Consider the following 20,138-nt stretch of genomic DNA (forward strand, 5'->3'; position numbering starts at 1 on the left):
CTTTATCTTGTAATCTCACATACCAGCAACATGCCATTGTAACTATATTTTGAACAATTTTTTGATTTCATTTGTTAATCAACTCTATGATGCATAGGCTGAGGTGACTTAGAAGGAAAGATGCCCTTCTAAACAAGAATCACAAAACAGCCTTACACCACAAAATATGCTAATTATTAATAAAATTATTAATTATTAATCAAATTATTAATCAAAGAAAATACCATCAGAAAAAAAGAAGACAGCAGCAATATATTTTGACAGACAACCCCCTTTTGACAAGAACTGTTCAATGACCTTCAAGATCAGATTTGTAAGCTTTGAAAAACTTGATTGTAAATGTAAACATGGAATACATCATAATGAACAGTTAAAATAATTTTTTTGATCGACAGTTTCTTTCCCACGGAAAACAGAACGCTGTTGTTAATTAGCAACACGTTTACTATCATTACCTGGGATTGCTAATGGAACGACTCCAAAAGAAGAATGATTACAAATACATAACGCTAAAGAGAATCAAGAAACCTGAAATACTATTTGTGAAATCCAAGCACTTTCATGACACTGGATTTTTCATATTCAAAATGATGCAAGGTTCTCAAATGACCTGTGGGTGCCATGTCTGTATGTTTATTTTCATGTTTAATTTTAATGAGCCATAACTGCCTACTCATATATATGATTTACCGCTCCCTGGAACAGCTTTATTCAGTGTCAATGAATTCAGGTCCAGTACAGAAATTTAAAGCAAATAACCCAAAGTTACGGCCAAAAGGCCATTAATTCCATGCACTTTTATGGAGTGGCCTGAAAATGTAAGCCAGACGCCTAATTGTGCCGCTGATTTCTTCAGTGTATTCCAGAACATTCCGTTTCCTCAAAAGGGCATCCACACAACACACTCATTAAGCAGCATCTGGGCGTGGCCGTTCATTACGAGGCCAGATTGTATGGCTGCAGAGGTGAGCCGTACCTCTGGAAAAAGCCCTCCTGAGACGCAGTTCCCCAGTTCCCCGCACAATGACACTGTGTGGCACCGCCCTTGGAAACAAGCTCCCTAAGCCTGGAACTTTCGTTTCAGGTAGGAAACCAAAGCGCTTCGCAAATTCAAGGCTGGGTGCCATGTAATGCACCAGGGAGCTCCATGCACACGGTGCCGGGTAAGAAATATCTCTTTTCCTCACAAGGTAGCAAGAGCACTAACCTCGAAGCAATTTATTTCAGTCACATTGTAAAAAGGTCTTTCTTCATTGTGGTACAAACACACCCTCCTAACAGGCACCGAGAGGTGTCAAGTTCGATTTCACACTCTCATTCTAAACCCACTTCAAACACATATGCAAGACCTCCTTCTTCCACCACAAAAACATAGCCTGATTGTCCCTCTAAATCAAACGCTCAAAACCTGGTTCACGCATATATCTTTTCTCAGATAGACTAGTGTAACGCCCTCCTCTCTGGTCTCCCTGCGAAATCCATAGTCTACCTTCAGTTTCTCCAGAACAGCCCCGACAGAGTCCTCACCAGATAAAACTCAGCCAACATCACGCCCCATACTCGCCATATCCACTGGCTTCCAGCCCACTGTAGGATCAAGTCTTCCTCCTTACCGAGAAAGCCCTAAATGGCCGAAGCCCCACCTACCACAATGACCTCATCACCACCCACAGACCCTCACACTCCCTCCACTCCAGCCATTCCTCACGGCTCCTCGTTGCCCCTACACACCTCCAGACAATGGGAGATCGAGCCTTTTGCTCGTTTACCCCTCACCTCTGGAACTCCCTCCCTGACCACCTTACCAAAGCCTTTAAAACGGGCCTAAAAAACGTTTTTTACCGGAAAGCCTTCCTGTAAACATTTTTGTCCATACCGCACTTTCACTTCCTCATTTTTTACCCTCGTTTTTGCTATAAAGCACTTCGGCATTTGCTCCGGCAAATGACAGGCGTTACATAAACAAAACTTCTACTGTTATTACTGTCTTCAAATGGCACGGCTAAAGGAGAGTCCACTCCGCCCACTGCATTCGGCAGTGGTAGGACAGAACTGACGGCCCGTAGTTTAACACAGAGCCAATCACGGCGCTCGTCCACGCAGGCCGCACGGCCCGGGCTTCCACGTGCGGCGGAGTCCCGGCGGTCCGAAACGCTACGAGGAGCTTCAGTGCGCCGTTTCACCGGGCCCGCCTGTAGGCCGTGACGCGGGACGCGGCGAACGTCGCACCCGTCACCTGAAGCGAGCATCCTGGGTGCGGAGGAGTGCGGTTAGCAGGAAACGTGAGGAGCTTGCAGGCGTGAGCGAATGTGATGACGCAGTCGCCTGTCCTTAAATGGAAGGCTTTAATGAGTGCGCTGTAGCTGCAGGTGGATACACTCATATCAGAGACATTTAAGGATATAATGTTCCATTTGCATGCATGCAGCAGATGCGCTTATACAGCACTGTCCCAGTGTCCAGTGCTTATACTACATTTAGATGAACGGCTGTATGACAGCATATAATCACCCTGAACACAAGATATACTGCAAAAACAAAACTGTATTAAGGAATACTTCAACAAACACTTCTATCATTATGTAAGTAAGAGTTCAACTTCAAGTAAGCCTGCTCCAATTACTCAGCTAAAAGTAAACTAGATGTCACATAGGTGTTTACACTACCAGCTGCTTATGCACTGTAAGCTGTGTGTATCAGTTGTGATCATCGCTACCCTGAAATGCCAGTACATAAGTTACTTTGAATCAGGAAAATGCAATAAAATTCTCACAGCTATCTGTACATATCCTGAGTCCATTTAACGACACTACGGGTGCACTGTGGTCATAAAACTCTCTAGCATTGTGTATGTTCACTGCAGCAAAAAAAAGCCAATGAGGTTAGTTAAACATGGAAAAGGTTGTGCAACAGTGTGGCTAAATGACATATCCAAACTTTGGCTGGAACAGTACTGGGGTTCATTCTATGCCACAGGCTAATCCTCATTTCAAGTCAGTAGCTACTTCTGACATTTCATCACACATGAAAATGTTTATGTGAGGTAACTGATCCTGGAACTTTTCATATAATAATATAGGATAAAAAAAGTTGGACTGTTTAATGTTTGTGTTTTTATTTGATGTTCTGTACTGCTGATATAACATAATAAAAATAAATAGAAAAAGAAGTACAAATAGTTTTGGACTTGGGTTTCTAAAATAACAAACCAGCTAATAACAAAAATGGCTGATGACCTCATATATCCCATATGGTAGCTACTTGTCATCTAATATAATGCATCTCACATTGGGTCTGCAACCAAAAATGTTCCTCATTCAAGATCTGTAAAAATTGCAATTAAGAGAAAGCTGTCTGCCTGTGCAGAATGTTTCAAGTATATATTCTAACTCTTCAATAGGACTGTATAGCCTGTGGGATGTTTTGCTTCCTTGATCAAAGTTCTCCCTGTAGCTGATAAAATCTAAATATTTTTCTTTTTTCACTTATATCACATGACCATCAGCAATTAAAGGGTATGAAAACGATAGCAACCCCTTACCATGTTTAAAACCTGACATTGTGTCAGCATTCAACAATGAAACACGCAACAGGTAAACAAAAAATCAGGGTTATAAGAAAATGTTTGATCTTGCTGAGGAAGTAAATATTTAAATTTTTCTTTCAGTTTTGGTTTATGCATTAATGAAATCCATCCATACTTGAATATGAACACATTTTTCCCCTCCTTAATGTTTATACCTAATGTTTATATGAGCAATAGAAACATGATTTGCAGGGTGATTTCCAATAGGCTATGAAATGAGGGCATAAATATTGTGTTGTCCCATGATTTAGCCAAGCTAAAGAACTCAATGCAACTTGCCAGTTTGAAGCAGCGTTAGGTCATCATTAATTCAAAGCAGGGAACTTCTGCTGCTTACAGTGGCTCTCTCTCCCACTCACTCACTGACTCACACACACACACAGTCCGAGGAGCCATAGACATGCAAAGACATGAGAATTTCTCTGGACCTGAGTGCGGGTGGGACTTACATTATAAGCATAACATTGCATCTTTCTGCGATCCTGGTGTTTAGAACTTCTGCAAATGAGCACGAAGAGGAAAAGTAGAGCTCGAAAAAAAAACAAAAAAAGCAATGAAACATCCACAGGGATTGCTTAAGGTTGTCTCACTGCGTGTGATTGCCATCTCGTCTGACACAGAAACCAGAGGTGGTCCTTCTGTTTTTGTATTATTCGCTGTAAGAATATAGTCTGTAGTTCATCACTCTGGGGACAGTACAGCTCATAATCTTTTTTTTCGAGACTTGGGAATACTGTTGCCCAAACAAAGTCGGCTCATTAAAAAGGAATTACTTGGGCAGAAATGGTCGTCAGTGCCTGTTCCCACAAAACACGTCAGATAGCCCGCTTAAAAACCACAATTTGACTAAAAACATTGAACCAACTACATACGGCAATGGACAACCTAATATGAGCCCACTTATAAGGGGCTCATTACAGTTAGCAGAGCCCAGTTGACACGCATATGATCCGCGCTTAGGGTGCATTTCTCAAATGCAGGATAGCTTCCTATACCTTTTTAATTCACTGAAATTCGAATAATGGATAGAAATCTTAAAACCAAACAAACGCCCCGGGGCTCTAAACTGCCTGCCGTTAGAAACGGGTAATTACGCCAACTTCGAAAACAACGTTAGCTGTCAAGCTCATTTTGAGTCCAGTCTACAGATGTGTCCATTCTGTCACTAATCATGTGGTCAGCTAGCTAATCAAAACGCTGGTTTTTACTGTTTATTATTTGGCAGTCGTAATAATGATTTAATCCCCACGTGCAAACATAATGTTACACGTGTGGCATAAAACAGCAGCTTGAAATCAAGTTACCCCATACCTTACTATACTAGCTAACATGTAATATTGATTTTGGGGCACTAAGCTAAAGTTGGTGGTAGATCTGTGTTGCATGAATCAATGGTTAACAAGCTAAATAAGATAACCAGAAAACTATTGTACATTTGACAGGTTAGCACCCTAGCTAGCTATCTGATAGGCGATCGCTGCATCGTATGTTCTGCTATCGACAATGATACGCAAAAGTAGCGGAAATGCTAATCCGTATTATTCAGATTAGGCTAGCTAACTGGTAAACGTCAATTTGCATCCTCGTTGTATAATTCGCTTGCTAATATTAGTACATTGCAGTATGTGGTCAGTGAACCATCTACCCGAAATAACGTTACTGAACAACATTATGCCTTACTATTCTTAGCTAGCCTTGCTGGTTAGCATCAGCACAAATGCCCTAGCTAGCTGGCTTGCTAAGGTTAGATGACTTGGGTGGTGGAATCACAATAGACAGTAGCTAGCATAGCAATCTACGAATACGAGCGTGCTCGTAAACTTGCCCTCGGATTTCTGTTGATTTGTGCTCATTTGCTGTAGTACGGGTGACCGCTTAGGCTTTGCATTAAAGTTAGGCCCTTTGTTTAGACGGCTAGCTAGCCGGCTACTGTTTTGCGGTATCTGGTATAGCTAGCTAACCAGTTAGCGGTAAACTTTGCAATTAAAACGTCCTCTTCGGTATTAGGATAATTCAAAGAGGTTCTGTCACTTTAAGGGCACCACCACGACACATAAATGAGAATATGATCTGTGACAAAATATTCTGGAATCGGGTTTTCTTGCATTCCCGAGGAGGCCCAGGATTCTCTCCGGAACCTCTCGTTCGCCTTGTCTTTGCGCCGAGAAACTCTAAGCTGCCCCTGTTCTCTGTTCCCCGCATTCTAATTCTCTCTCCCTCCCGGCCATCTTCCCCCATTGCTCCCCCACCATGTTCCTAACAAGCACTGGCTCACCTCAGCCCCGTGTCCCCTTTTCGCTCACTCTCTCAACGGCTGCCGGCTCTCCGCTCGCTGTCTCCAAAATGGCGGTTCTGAGCTACAAGGGAGTCTGTGAGCGCTGGGCCGGCAGCAGCAGAGAGGCGGCCACTTTCAGTAACTGAGAGAGCAGGGACACGGCGCCATGGCGAGGAGAGAGCAGGGAACAGGCATACTAATCAAACGCAGACTGCGTTGTGCGATTAGTGAACACTTAAAAGTCTTTATATGCGAAGTATAAAACGTGTTCAAACGTAGTCGCTCCCATAGAAAATAACTGCAACTACGAGCCGCGAAAATGCAAATATTTATTTTATAAATTCAATTTGACTCAATTTCAAATTATGCTATCCGAAATCTATTGATGGAGTCTGTTAAACACGAAGATTGCCGAAGTGTACGTGATGTCATCAGAGGTAAAATCTCCACTGAAATTGAAATATCGCGATAGCCACATAGATATCTGAAGAGTAAAATTTCCTTATAATAGGTCATTTACATGGGGAAAATGAAACGGGTTCAAGTCAATGTAGGATAGATTTTTGGTTGATTTCAGGGAATTTAAACAAAGATATGTCGTGGATATTTTGCCCACTATTCTTACAGACCTGAAATCCATTTATAAAAATACCAAACTATCCTTCTATGGTACTCAATTGCTATATTGGAAACTCGGTATTTCTCTGCTATTATATGAAGAAGTTCAAAAGAAGGTCAAAGTGTTGATTTCCTATTCTTGGAAGCTAAGAAGGAAAAATGTTTGTTGCAAATTTGGAACTTTTAAAATTTGAGTTTTTTTAAAAGCAAAACATTTGCAAAACATTTAAGGAAATTTGGTTCTGGTTTAGCTCTCTATAGTTCTGTTATATATCAAATTCAAGAGACCTGAAGCAACAAAGGTGATAACAAGCATAACATATCTCATAAAATCCAGACAATCTGTTAAAAGAGATATTGGAATTAGACAAATTGTATAGATGAAAGGCTGAAGGTGCCTTTTTCTGATTTAAAAAAATATATTGAAGGGGGAGAACATTCACAATGTTTATTTCATTTTGAAAAAAAACCCCCATAATTTTAACAATAACAGTATTGGCAGACTAAATATTAATGGTGTTACTACAAATTATATAAATTAATATTCAATTACAGTAGTGATTTAAAAACATTTTTATTTTTTTTTACAAGTTCTAAACTTTCTGGTCATTTAACCTATTGATAAAAATGAAAGGAGTTATGTGATAAACCTATTAAAAACTGTGGAAATTGTGTATGATTTTGGTCTTCTCTAATCTCTTCATCTCCTTTCTAAAAACAAGCATACATGTTTTTATCTGAGCATCTCTATTATTTTCCAGGAGACCAAACAATACATGTTTCCACAATAAAATAAAACATTCATCAATATTTTAAGTAAAAAAACTGGCTTTGCCAGAAAGGTTTCACAAATGGGCAGTGCCAAAATACATGACAAAAGTGTCTTGGAATCTATCCCAAATGATACAGGTTATGTCAATATCTTTAAAGAGTTTTTAGCTGGACAGAAATCATGAACAAGTTTAAAATAACTTCCCTTGACTTTTTAAATAATGAATTATCAATTAGGCGTAAGCCAGGCCCTCTTCTATGAAATACCATCTACAAACTGATTCCAACATTTCCAGATGAAACTGCAGAGCATTTGGTCAATGTCTTTGCTTATTTTGTCAAGCTCAAGCTATTGAGCCAATGCTGCATATGTCAGTTTCTTCAATAATTAAGACTCTACCTCTTAAAGAAAAATCGCTTGAAAGCCATTGATTTAATTTATTTTGTGTTTTGAGCTTATCATCTGTTGATCACTTTCCACAAATATAATACCTCATTTTTCAATGGAATATTATAACAGGAAAACTCAAAACACTCTTTTATTGCTATAAGTCCACACTTATTTATGTTCAAACTGACACAAGTGAAAAGACTTTAAGAACTCCCTGATTACTTCAATAGCAATATGAATCTGATTTTAATTTTGAAAGAAGAATGTGGTGTCATCTGCCAGCTGAGTTATGACTAATTCTATACCAAACACCAGCATACCTTTCACGGCACTAAATTAAATTTGGTAGGCAAGAAGCCTACTAACTAACAAAAAGAGGTATGGAGAGGTTGGGCAACCTTGTCTAATTCCTTCAGATAAATTAAATTTAGGGGATGCACTGCCCATTATTTAAATATAACTATAACTATTCTTATAGAGGGTTTTAATATCTTTAATAGAGTTTGCATGTTCTCCCCATGTCCGTGTGGGTTTCCTCCGAGTACTCTGGTTTCCTCCCACAGTCCAAAGACATGCAGGTAGGCTGATTGGAGACACTAAATTGCCCATAGGTATGAGTGTGTGAATGAATAGTGTGTGTGCCCTGCGATAGATTGGCGGCCTGTCCAGGGTGTAATCCTGCCTCTCACCCAATACACGCTGGGATAGGCTCCAGCACCCCCCGCAACCCTGACCAGGATAAGCGGGTATATATAATGGATAGATGGATGGAACGACTAGACCAATTATGTCCCAAAAACACAACAGGTACACGTACTAACTGCAATTTGCTTTAATTGAGGGAAAGGATTTACAAAGGCCAATACGTAGCACAGACAACCCACCATGCTGTCTCTGAGGAAAACACAGTTTAAATAATTGTATAACTAATATAACTGCAGATGTTGAGCATTGGATCATTTTAATAATACAAAATGTCTATGCCTATGTAGCTAGTCTATTTACTTCAGAAAGATTAAACATGAAGTACTGAACAGAATGGGATTTGGAGAGCTTTGTAACACTGATAACCGTGTGACTCCAGTGAAAGAAAAGATGCTTAAACTTTGAAAGTCAGCCATGGATGTATAATATCAAGAGAGAGCAGCTACAGACATAGCAAGCCGGTTTTAGAGTCTCACATGCCGACCTGGGGGCACTGTAAACAGACAGCTTATAGCATTATTTTGCCAGTGTATGAGACACAACCAGCCTTCACCAAACAGCCATAAAGTCAGTTATGCGAGAGTGTGGTGGTCACAGCCAGCTGGATTTCTCCTCCTCATACTTCTGCGGATCAATGAAAGGCTTATCAATGGACCTAATCATCAGATCACCACAGAACACACACTCGGCGGCGATGATGTCGTCAATGTCGGACTTGATTTGCTCGCGGCTCGGCTGACCCGCCCCCAGGCTCACTGTGTCGTCCTCCTTGGGCCGGGGGCGGGACCTGGCAGGCTGCACGGTGGCGGCCAGCTTCTTCTGTAGCTCCTCCAGCTTGGCCTGCCGGTAGGTCGACAGATGGGGAATCACCTCCTGGCGCAGGCAGTCATAGTGGAACATGTGCCCGCACAGAAAGAGGTAGAAGGGGTGGTTGAGGAGGGGGAAGTCGCAGACAGCGCACTTCTCCTGCGACTCCACCACCCCGTATTTGTTCCGCATCTCCTGGATGTCCTCCCGGATGCGCTTGGCACTTTCGGTGGCCTCCTCCATCTCCTGCTTCAACCCATCGATATGTTGGTTGTACTCCTCCAAGGAGCTGCAGATGGCCTCCTTGAAGTGGTCAATGGTGACAAAGTCGGGGAAGAAGGGCAGGATATCCTCTATTTTCAGCAGGTTGCAGCTGGAAAGGCAGTTCATGGCCTTTTTCACGTCTTTCTCCTCCTGCACCACGTGCCGGGCAATCTTCAGCCACAATTTCTTCCTAAGCTCCTCGTCATCCTCTGGTAGGTCAGCACATGACTTGGCCAGGTCCACATCCACCTACACAAACAAGCAAGCACATCTGTACATTACATTACAGGCATTTAGCAGATGCCCTTATCCAGAGCGAGTAACACATAGCATTTACATTGTATCCAATTATACAGCTGGATATATACTGAAGCAAGGCGGGTTCTGTATGAACAATCACAAGCAAGTGCTATAGTGCCAATATATATTTCCAATTGCAAACAAACAAAAAAAACAAAGATTAGAACACAACTAATCCTAATAAAAAGCTGGTAGCCTATAAAAAGGCATGTTCTGTTTTTTTGGAAACTGTATTCTTGACCACACCACCGAGTGTATTAATTGCATATTAAGTCCGTATCTAAACACAAAAATACATTCTATTATCATTTTAGAAGTAATAGAATTTAATGATTATTTATGGTTATTATGATTAATGGTAAACAACATGCACACAGAAATATTTCATTTTATGTAACTTTGAAGTTTCACTTGAGACTGGAATTTACAGATATGGCTGTATTTTCTGCTTCATTTAGGTTTCTTCCATTTTAAGAATAAATAATAAAAGTTTTGTCCACCAAGCTGTTTTTTTTTCATAGTTATCTCCTAAAATCTTATGTCTTCTACACAAGTTGTGTTTCATAAGTTGGTATATATCATAGTACATATCGAAAGAGATTTATATTTTACACTGTTATGTGGCCAAGGATATAAAAAAGATGTTAAAAAAACTGTGCGTACTTGTAAAGCCAGATCGACGGCCTCCTCGTAGAGCTCCATTATCCTGTAGACCAGCACACAGGCCTGTAGGTAGCCGTGCTCGGCGCACAACCGCAGGGCGTACTTCAGATCATAGTGAATCTCCGACTGGTGCGTGCCAGCCTGGTCCAAGTACAGCAGCAGCGAATCCGGCTTGTACTTGGCATAGAGTGACAGGAGGTAGTTGTGGATCGCTTCATCCTTCACGGCCAGCTGGTACACGCAGAACTCCATGTACCGAATGCTCTCGTTGATCTGCTGAGCGCTGCCCGTCTGGCTGTAGTTCATCAGGGCAGGGATGAGCTTCTTGGCGTCCAGCCTCTTGCCCATCTGAATCCAGGCATCCACCACCTTGCCTGGGATGTGCTGCATGAGAACCGGGGAGAACTTGTAGAAGAGTTTCTGGTCGCAGTGCTTGGAGAGGACCTCCAGGGCGGCGCCGTAGTCGTCATGCTGGCAGTGCTGGGAGATGACCCTCTCGTAGTCCTGCATGATTACGGAGAAGTAGACCATGTCGTCCACGTTGCCGTGGCTGGCCAGCAGGTCGTAGATGGTGCTGCGGTTGTTGTAGAAGCACTCCTTGTGCTTGGAGCTGCTGAGGAAGCCGCGGAACTCCTGGCGGGCCTCCTGAAGGATGGCGCTCTCCGCGCCGCTGGACTCCAGTCGGCCCAGGCGGTTCAGGTAGAGCTCGGTCAGCCAGGTGACCAGCAGGGTGATCTGCGTCCTCTCGGCCGACTTCAGGTTGCCCAGCTTCTTCAGCAGGAACTCCTTCAGGGCCTCCTCCTCTTTGGCCTCGATGAACTTGAGCGCGATCTCCTCAAAGTAGTTCTGGGTGAGGGCGTAGCACTTGGCGCTCTCCAGGTACCTCTTGTTCTGGAAGCAGTGCTCGGCCTCCTTGGCTAGCACGATGTCCATGCACTCTGGACGGTCCCGGCAGTACTCCTTGGCCAGGTCAAACCGGTTCATGCTGGTGTACATCTGCCACACGTCCCTCGCCTCCCTCTGGATGTGGTAACGGAAGACGGCGCACTCCGTGTAGATCCACACCAGCCCGCCCGCAGGGTCCTTGATCATCCTCTTCAGGGAGCCGAATTTGTCCGGGAACACATCCTCGTGGACCACCTGGCCGTTGAGGGTGCAGATAGCTTTCACCCGGTCCCGGAGAAGGAGCAGGAAGTGGAACTGCGTAAGGACGATGGAGAGCGGCTTGTTGGAGCTCAAGTCGATGTCCGGGGTGTAATCCCACCCCTGCACATTGCTCAGCAGGGAGTCGAGGCGGCTGTAGTCCAGCTGGCCGTACAGCACGCCGTTGCCCATCATCCAGGCGAAGTCCTTGGCGCAGGAGCGCAGTTTGGGGGTGTAGAAGACAATCTCGCTGTAGCCCATGTTGACGGGGAACTCTTGGAAGCTGGGCAGGAGCTCCTGGTTCTGGGCAAAGATTGAGCTGAACCCCTGCTGCTCCGAACCCTCCGGAAGCTTCCCCACAAACTGGAAGAGCCGCTTGCGCGTGGTGGCGACGATGAAGTACTTGGAGTCCATCCCCCGCTCCACCTCCAGGCAGCACACCGGTGCCGGCTGGCCGTCCTCCTCCTCCACAGCATGAACTTGCCGGAAGTACTGGTCCGGGTTGGTGTTGAACAGGCTCCCCTCCGAGGTGGAGATCTCTGCCTCAAAGATGAGCCCCAGGCTGGTGCCCACTAGGATCGGGCCCGTGCTGGCCTCCGTGCCAAGGAGCCGGTTCCACGCCACACTATCGATCAGGTGACCCTTCCACCGGGATAGGCTCCGGACCTTCTGTGTGTTCCTGTTCAGGTAAAGGCACTCACTCGTGCTGAGGCAGATCACCAAGTGAGAGCCTGCAAGACAGATAAACCAGCGTCCCGAGTCAATGTTCTGTTTCACTCCTTACCCTAAACTTTTACCACAGGGAAACACCAGCGCAAGACAGAAATTCATTCATCCAAAGATAACAGCATTACCAAATCACCATGGCAATGAATTCATTAAATGAGGAAAATAAACCACAAATGTTCAGCTAAGTCAATGAGGAGATCATTGTAGTGTTTTATATTTTCTTTACAGGCATGATCTCTACTTTCCTAAAAGAACACGCGAACATTCAATCACACGTACAAGCAACTGCCCATTTGGAATCCCTGCTCTAAGGTCAGTAACAAAGGTAATCACTTTCTTGTTACATTCTTCTTAAAATCCAATCAGGCATCTGCAATAGGTGTTAATCATTTATACATTCATTGTACTGGGACATCACTGCTGCCCTTATCAACATCAGCCTCTCAAGATTAAGTGCAAATTGGACACATTTACACATTAAATTACAACCTGTGTGATCCAAAAACAGCTTGTGGACTTTAGCCTCATCTTTACGTCCAAGTTCGACTTGGTTTGGCTGATCAGGCTTTCCCAGATCAATTCTAAGAATAAGAACAAAAAATTAGTTCAAACATGCGCAAATATTATTTAAAACAAATAATTAGGATGCAGACTGGAAAAAGCAGACAGAATTTTGTAGTGTAATACAAATACACAAATGTGTATATACCTCCCACACCACAAAGTACACACATGCCATTAGATAACTTAACTACAATGATTGCCAGGTCTTTCCTAAACTAAACCAACAAATATAACATAAATACAACATTGTCTGCTTATTTTGAGGAAACATGGTAGAACTGGCAGTGTGTGCCGAGTTCATGCATGGACTCGTCACTCGTCTACTGTCACTAACCTTAGAAGCGTATCCTTTCCTAAACTCATACATAGCTGGTTGTTGCATACTGTTAAGTGGTTTATTTTTTCTGGGGGAGAGAAATCAATCCTTTGCTTGTTGAATATAGGCTTCTCCTCCTCAAGCCGAACATTCACGAATCCTGAATTGAAAATGAGACGAGACATTTATCAACATACCAGTAACTAATGTGTTGGCTGTACATTACATGAAACTAGAATTTTTACAGCCTCAAATCACGTCCTCCCTTTGTGGTAATAATAATGACGAAACAGTATTCGGGCATAGCTAATGTTAGCTAGCTAGTTATTCCGTCAGTATACACACCAAGTGTTGTCTGGCCCATGCCCTGTTGTTACCTGAATGAGTTATCCCAATGTTTGAGGCAGACAGACGGTTGTGCTGTTGAACAGGGTGCCGCATATTCTGTGAGTCTTCATACTCGTCGAGAATAGAAGCCATAGATGCAAGTATTTCGTATTGGAGATAGGAGACAATCCAAACTTTTCAGAGGCAGAAAAATGGCTCAGTAACCGTTCCAAATTAGCTAGCTGGCTCTGATTAGACGACTACCAACCTCTTTTGCAATTATGGATTTGTATTGCTCCCAAATGCATGTAAATTAAATGCACATTTACAAATAAATTACTTTTGTACAATTATTTCTTGTGATACATTCTCAAATACTGTATTCGTAGAACCACGAACCAAGTGACAGCAACAACTCAATCATATGACCCAAAATCACGTGATAAAACTGAATACAGGAAGAAAAACTGTTGTAATATCTGTTCTGGCCACCGGAGGGCAGTAGCGACTTATTATTGAAAACACTGAAAGCGCACGGAACAGTGCTCAAATTCCCAGACTCAATTACATCAAACTCTGAAAACATGTCCGTGATTTTGTTCAATAATTATTGTTTTCACACATTGTTTTCTACTGAAAGTGATTTTCGGAATGTATGATAATCGTTTCAGTCAGTGCAACAGCATACAATTCTTAACTGATCAATCAGTCCCAAATCATGCAAGGGGACGAAGCCTATTTCAAGACATAGGCTAGCCTAATGAACTTTTGTAGGTAAAAAGTTTGCTCATAAGGTCGGAAAGGTTTCCCAAGAGTTACTGACATCAAATGACGTCGGTGCCATCATTGTGGATCATGACAATAAATAAATAAATAAATAAATAAATAAATAAATAATCAACGGACAAGGAGCAACCTGAAGTCCCAGAACAACGTGGTGTAGGCCGCATGTTGTGTGCATCCATCGAACAGGCGTTATCACCACGCAGCTGCAGTCCCTTACAAAAACCCGGAAATTATAGGCTATTCCGTCAGCTTCATCTATATATTTGTGTCTGAAATAAATTTAAAAAATTGGTTTTTATGTCATGCAATGTACCCTATTTGCAACAGCCTATTTGCAAATGCGCGCTTTGTGTCTTCAGTAAGTTTTTCCCAAATTTAACAAGTTTTCAAGCAACTGAAAAACTGTATAGGTAACCTTGAGTACAATAGGTATGCAATGCGAAACGCAATTAATTTTACACTAAACGCCTATTGACCTATAAATAAAGAAGACGTATAGTTACCAATGAGCATTAGGCCTACATACATTTCACAAGCTATACATTTGGATAGGATATAGGCCGTAACAACTTTCTGTTGATCAGAAAAAAAGAAAAAGAAAGAAAAAAAAACTAGGTTATACAACTGCCAGTCTTCACTCGGCCACGAGGACACAGAGGTAGGCTAATCAAGGAACACTCAGCAGCGCGAGGTGTGTGATGGCAGGGGGCGGCTATGCAAATGATTACCTGTTGGAGGGGAGGGAAATGGAAACGGGCGGGGTTTGAGACTCAGTTCAAGCGCAGCTGTAATCCATGGTCATACGAGGATCACTGGCCTAACCTAAGCAGCAGGGCAGCATCGCACATTTCCAAACTCATTGCTCTCCTGGACGTGTGCTCATGTGTACAGCGTTTGCACCTCGACCTTAATTTTACCGGTGAAATGCCGCCACGAATGGAATACCATTGCGAAGAGACACGGATACCATCTGTCTGCGGGTCACAGGACGAGAGTTTGGAGCCGGTCCTCACCTGTATGTTAGTTGGGGATGGTGCAGTCGGAAAAACGAGTATGATTGTGAGTTACACCACAAATGGGTACCCCACGGAATATCGGCAGACGGCTTTTGACGTCTTTTCAGGTAAATGCCTCTAATTCCAAAATACAATATAATATTACATAAATGCCCATGATTTAGCGGTGGTTTAAAGCGTTATTAAGTTAATGAGGATGGACGCTATGTCTGTCTTGTCTGATGCTATCATCTCCGGTTAGGCTACTGGGTTTGTTTGCCGAAAGTCTAGGCTATACTCGCAAACAAGTCATGCTTTGTTTCTTCCTTCTCCATTTAGAAAAAAACATTGGCTGTAAATATTTTACTGTGGCAAATACCGTCTAGTGACATTAATTGCAAATGCATTGTAAACAAATGCATGTGATATTAATGCTTGTATAAAATATGTGTGCATGGTTTATATATGCTTGTTAAAATAAGTGTGCATGGTCTCCCACAGTACTGGTCCAAGTGGATGGAATGCCTGTACGAATACAACTAATGGACACTGCAGGACAGGTGAGAATACTTGATCTTTTTCAGTTCGAAAACATTGTGTATCCGTACACTAATCTGAGACTGTCCCGAGACCATCTTGGGACTGCAATGAAGATATATACAGTTAAATGCAAAAGCATTGGGACTGTGACAGTTTTTGTTGTTTTGGCTCTGTACTCCAGCGCATTGGATTTGCAATGAAGCCGTGAATATGATGTTGAGGTGCAGACTATCAGCTTTAATTTGAAGGTATTTGCATCCATATTAGGTGATCAGTGTAGGAATTACAGCCCTTTTTTATACATAGTCCCCCATTTTATGGGAGTAAAATTTTCCCTGGTGATGCTCTGGCGAGTCTGTACTGCAGCTATCTTCAGTTCCTGTTTGTTTCTGGGGTGAGCCAGTTCCAGTGGCAGTCATACATGTCCAAAAGCCATAACACTACCTCCACCATGTTTTACAGGTGAGGGGGGTGCATTGGATCATGAGCAGTTCCTTCTCTTTCTCCACACTTTTTTCTCTTTCTGTCACTTTGGTACTGGTTAATACTCATCAGATTTTAATTGAGTTTTTAGCAGACTCCGACCTGCCCATTCTGCTCTTGAGGCTTACCAGTGATTTGCATCTTGCAGGGAACCCAATTATTGCCAATTGACCCATGACTTTTTGGTCCCATAAAAAGGGCTGTAATTCCTACATGGATCGCCTGATATGTATGTAAATACCCTTAAATTAGAGCTGACAGTCTGCACTCATATTTATTGTTTTATTTCAGATACAGTTCTGAGTGCAGAGCCAAAAAAACTGTGTCACTGTTATACTTTTGCATTTAACTTTATGCATGTGTGTATATGTTTGTATGTTTGTTTGTTTTTCCCTTTGTAAACATCTATTTGTTTTACCCACTCATTTAAGAAGTCATTTTGTTAGTCAATCTAAAGGGAAATAAATTATTTGACTTCTGTTTAAATCATGAAAAGGGTCTCTCAGTAAGTAGGACTACTGTTGTGGGTTAATCAATAAGTGCATTTGCCTCTTTTGCTGTAATCAGTGAAAAGTTGGGTTGTTTAGAGAAATGAACATCTAAAGTGTGCACGCAACAGACTCGCTTTCCTCGGTCCTCAGGAGGAGTTTGACGGCTTCCGCTCGCTGTCCTACGCCCACATCGACGTCTTCATCCTCTGCTTCAGCGTTGTGAACCCCGCCTCCTTTCAGAACGTCACCAAGGTCTGGGTCCCGGAGATCCGAGCCCGCAACCCCTCCTCGCCCATCGTCCTCGTGGGCACGCAGTCGGACCTGCGGTTCGACGTCAACGTCCTGATCGACCTGGACGGCCAGGGGGTCAAGCCCGTCCTGGGCTCGAGCGCTCGTGGTGTGGCGGACAAGATCCGGGCGGCGGGCTACGTGGAGTGCTCGGCACTGACGCAGAAGAACCTGAAGGAGGCCTTCGACACCGCCATTTTCGCCGCCATCAAGCACAAGGCCCGGAAGACCAAGAAGAGGCTCTCGAGGCGCTCCAAAGCGTTCTCCAAGTACGGCTGGAGGAAGTTCTTCTGTTTTGTTTGAGGCGGCGGTGGATGCAAATCAAAAACGCTAATTTATTGAGGTGTTGGAGCCATTGTGAGGGAGGGCTCTGGCCCAGTCTTCTCTCTGTGAAGGACAGGACGTGTGCTGTGTGTGCTGAGAAGCTCCACCGTTTGTGGCAGAACTGTTATGATTTTGTAAATGCTGGATTTTGATTGGACAAAGAGCATGTGGGGGAGGTACTTTCTTTTGCTCCATCAGTGATGGTCTGTTTGTTTGTGGAGTGGACTGAGTGTAAATGAACTAATTTCAGAATACCTTGATTGATTCCCATCTTCATGATGCAAACGTCATCTGCATGTTGATGATTTGGTGTGCCAACAAAGAAGGGGCATGGATTTGGAATGGCCTATCATTGCAGCACCTGATATTTAAAAATTCTCTCTGTGAAGGACGGGGGTGTTGCTGGAAAGCTCCACCGTTTGTGGCAGGACGGTTACGGCTTTGTAAATGCCGGATTCCGATTGGACAAAGAGCATGTGGGGGAGGTACTTTCTTTTGCTCCACCAGTGATGGTCTGTTTGTTTGTGGAGTGGACTGAGTGCAAATGAACTCATTGCAGAATAGCTTGATTGACTCCCATCTTCATGATGCAAACGTCATCTGCATGTTGATGATTTGGTGTGTCAACAAAGAAGGGCCGTGGATTTGGAATGGCCTATCATTACAGCGGCTGATATCTGAAAACCCGACCTCAGGTGAGACGGTGTGGATTCAATGCGGAGTCTGTGCCACTTGAATGGGTGCATCGGTCTGGCCTTAAATATTCAGTTTAGAGCACCACCTCTGAATTTGCATTGCCTGGATTGCTGCCTATTGCCCGACTGTGAGAACAGAGGCCCTCAAAACAATAGGCCGATGCTGGCTCATTCACAGTCTACTCACTGCTGTTAGGCCAGACCAAGTCTTTCATATGTAAGAGTTAACCAGAGGTGCCAGGTTTTCTGCCTCCGAGAGTCAATGGCCGAGACGCTCTCAACTGATCTGTTTAATCCCACCCCCACATTCTATTCGTACGGAGGGCTCACTGTACCCTCTAATTCATGTATCTGTCGGTAAGGGGTTTTCCTGTCCGACCAAAACCGGTTCGGTAAACGCGGCTCTGCATAAATTAGCAGCACTCTAGCAATGATAATCTCTGAGCAAATAGTGTGCAGGGCTGGATCAGGCAAGAGATCGTCATGCACGGACTTCCCAGGCTAATCCTACAAGAGTCAACATTCACACAGGGCCAGTGAAAGAAAAGCTTTTTGAGCCACTGATTTTTACATTTATTACATTTTGAACCCCAAATATGTTTCATCTGTAGACAATCTTGTCAGCACCACAGAGAAACGCACTATCCTATATCTGTATGCAAATGCTGTTTTTATGCTTCTTGTGGAAGCTTTTTTGATGCTGCTTAAGAATCCAGTGCTGTTTGTTTTTAACAGTTTTATACAAGTTTTATCTTTTCAGAAGTTATATACTTTGCAAACATGGGACCACTTCACTTCACTGCAAGTTACAAATGCTGAGGTGTTTCTGATGCAGATTGTTTTTGTTTGTGTGATATTTTGACCCTACCCATAGTACACGTATGTCACTTTGAGAGGTGTTTGTACAATGAAACATTGAACAATAAATCATGAAATTACTATTGATTTTCTTTTTTTCTTTCTTTCAACAAACCATTGTCTCTGTAACTGTTAGCAAGCATTTCAAAGAAGTTGTTTTTGGTATAAAAATAATTTTGTTATAGAAGCCATGCTAATTTACTGGTTTATATACACTCGCCGGCCACTTCATTAGGTGACAGGAGTGGTACCTGGTGTGGTCTTCTGCTGCTGTAGCCCATCTGCTTCAAGGTTTGACGTGGTGTGCGTTCAGAGATGCTCTTCTGCATACCTCGGTTGTAACAAGTGGTTATTTGAGTTATTCTCCTCTGACCTCTGCCATCAACAAGGCATTTTCACCCAGAGAACTGCCGCTCACTGGATATTTTCTCTTTTTTGGACCATTCTCTGTAAACCCTAGAGATGGTTGTGCGTGAAAATCCCAGTAGATCAGCAGTTTCTGAAATACTCAAACCAGCCAGTCTGGCACCAACAACCATGCCACGTTCAAAGTCACTTAAATCACCTTTCTTCCCCATTCTGATGCTTGGTTTGAACTTCAGCAGATCGTCTTGACCATGTCTACGTGCCTAAATGCATTTAGTTGCTGCCATGTGATTGGCTGATTAGATATTTGCGTTAACGGGTGCAGTTTGCAGTTGAACAGGTGGACCTAATGAAGTGGACGGTGAGTGGATATATATAAAGGTTTATTCTTTTTTTTTTTTTGGACATCTTTAAGAGAAAATGCCTTTCTCTCACACCATGTTTCTGTGCACAGTCATATTCATAAAGTCATTAATGCAAAATAGAAATGGTCATTGCTGCTTTTACAGTGATATGCTGCGCTATTAGTCATGGCTAGGATGGATGCAACAGGCCCCTGATAGACTGAGTGGAGGTTGGCACTACACGCTTGAGTACACAAGCTGCTCTAAATGAACTACCTTTGCAATTGTCCACCTGCAGCATGATGTACATGGTGACCTTTCAGAAGCACTGATTGATATTAAAATAAATGTGGTGAAAGAAAAATCTAGAAGTCTCGCAATCAACTGACACAGAGCAAAGGCAACTCATTGCTTGCGTAATGTGTGAATTTTACACAGCTTGTGTAACACACAAATCCTCCCCCAGTCTCTGACCACCCTGGCTGAGTCAGCGGAGATGTCAGATACAT

The 20,138-nt window shown here is 43.0% G+C and overlaps 3 protein-coding genes across 5 annotated transcripts in view; 1 reads left to right on the forward strand and 2 right to left on the reverse strand.

The window, feature by feature from the left end:
• The window catches only part of ino80 (INO80 complex ATPase subunit), a 36,593-nt gene extending 30,554 nt beyond the window's left edge, over positions 1-6,039 (reverse strand). For 2 of the 3 annotated variants that reach the window (XM_035421761.1, XM_035421759.1), the window contains exon 1: positions 5,862-6,039. The gene's annotated coding sequence lies outside the window, so the exon portion shown is untranslated. Of the gene's footprint in view, positions 1-4,035; positions 4,116-5,861 lie in introns of all 3 variants that reach the window. The other variant, XM_035421760.1, reaches the window with a different exon arrangement.
• A 2,419-nt stretch (positions 6,040-8,458) lies between these two features.
• On the reverse strand, positions 8,459-13,900 carry LOC118230294 (vacuolar protein sorting-associated protein 18 homolog). Its single transcript, XM_035423167.1, has 5 exons — positions 13,510-13,900; positions 13,151-13,292; positions 12,742-12,833; positions 10,381-12,254; positions 8,459-9,666 (listed from the first exon to the last, which is right to left on the reverse strand). Exons 1-5 carry the CDS (start codon positions 13,610-13,612, stop codon positions 8,938-8,940), a joined length of 2,940 nt encoding a protein of 979 aa, XP_035279058.1. The 5' UTR covers positions 13,613-13,900; the 3' UTR covers positions 8,459-8,937.
• A 1,057-nt stretch (positions 13,901-14,957) lies between these two features.
• On the forward strand, positions 14,958-19,000 carry LOC118230295 (rho-related GTP-binding protein RhoV-like). Its single transcript, XM_035423168.1, has 3 exons — positions 14,958-15,368; positions 15,742-15,800; positions 16,905-19,000. The coding sequence occupies exons 1-3, from the start codon at positions 14,960-14,962 to the stop codon at positions 17,343-17,345; spliced, it is 909 nt and encodes a 302-aa protein (XP_035279059.1). The 5' UTR covers positions 14,958-14,959; the 3' UTR covers positions 17,346-19,000.
• The last annotated feature ends 1,138 nt before the right edge of the window (positions 19,001-20,138 follow it).

Source organism: Anguilla anguilla, chromosome 6 (assembly GCF_013347855.1).
Source record: "Anguilla anguilla isolate fAngAng1 chromosome 6, fAngAng1.pri, whole genome shotgun sequence".
NCBI lineage: Eukaryota > Metazoa > Chordata > Actinopteri > Anguilliformes > Anguillidae > Anguilla > Anguilla anguilla.

What these genes read in the sequence shown, in the direction of transcription:
- LOC118230295 (XM_035423168.1), top strand. Translation starts at nt 14,960, where the DNA reads ATGCAAATGATTACCTGTTGGAGGGGAGGGAAATGGAAACGGGCGGGG. An exon ending in GGCTTTTGACGTCTTTTCAG is followed by an intron (nt 15,369 to 15,741) that starts GTAAATGCCTCT and finishes GGTCTCCCACAG; the next exon opens with TACTGGTCCAAGTGGATGGA. An exon ending in TAATGGACACTGCAGGACAG is followed by an intron (nt 15,801 to 16,904) that starts GTGAGAATACTT and finishes CTCGGTCCTCAG; the next exon opens with GAGGAGTTTGACGGCTTCCG.
- LOC118230294 (XM_035423167.1), bottom strand. Translation starts at nt 13,612, where the DNA reads ATGGCTTCTATTCTCGACGAGTATGAAGACTCACAGAATATGCGGCAC. An exon ending in CATTGGGATAACTCATTCAG is followed by an intron (nt 13,293 to 13,509) that starts GTAACAACAGGG and finishes TTTTCAATTCAG; the next exon opens with GATTCGTGAATGTTCGGCTT. An exon ending in GGAAAGGATACGCTTCTAAG is followed by an intron (nt 12,834 to 13,150) that starts GTTAGTGACAGT and finishes TCTTATTCTTAG; the next exon opens with AATTGATCTGGGAAAGCCTG.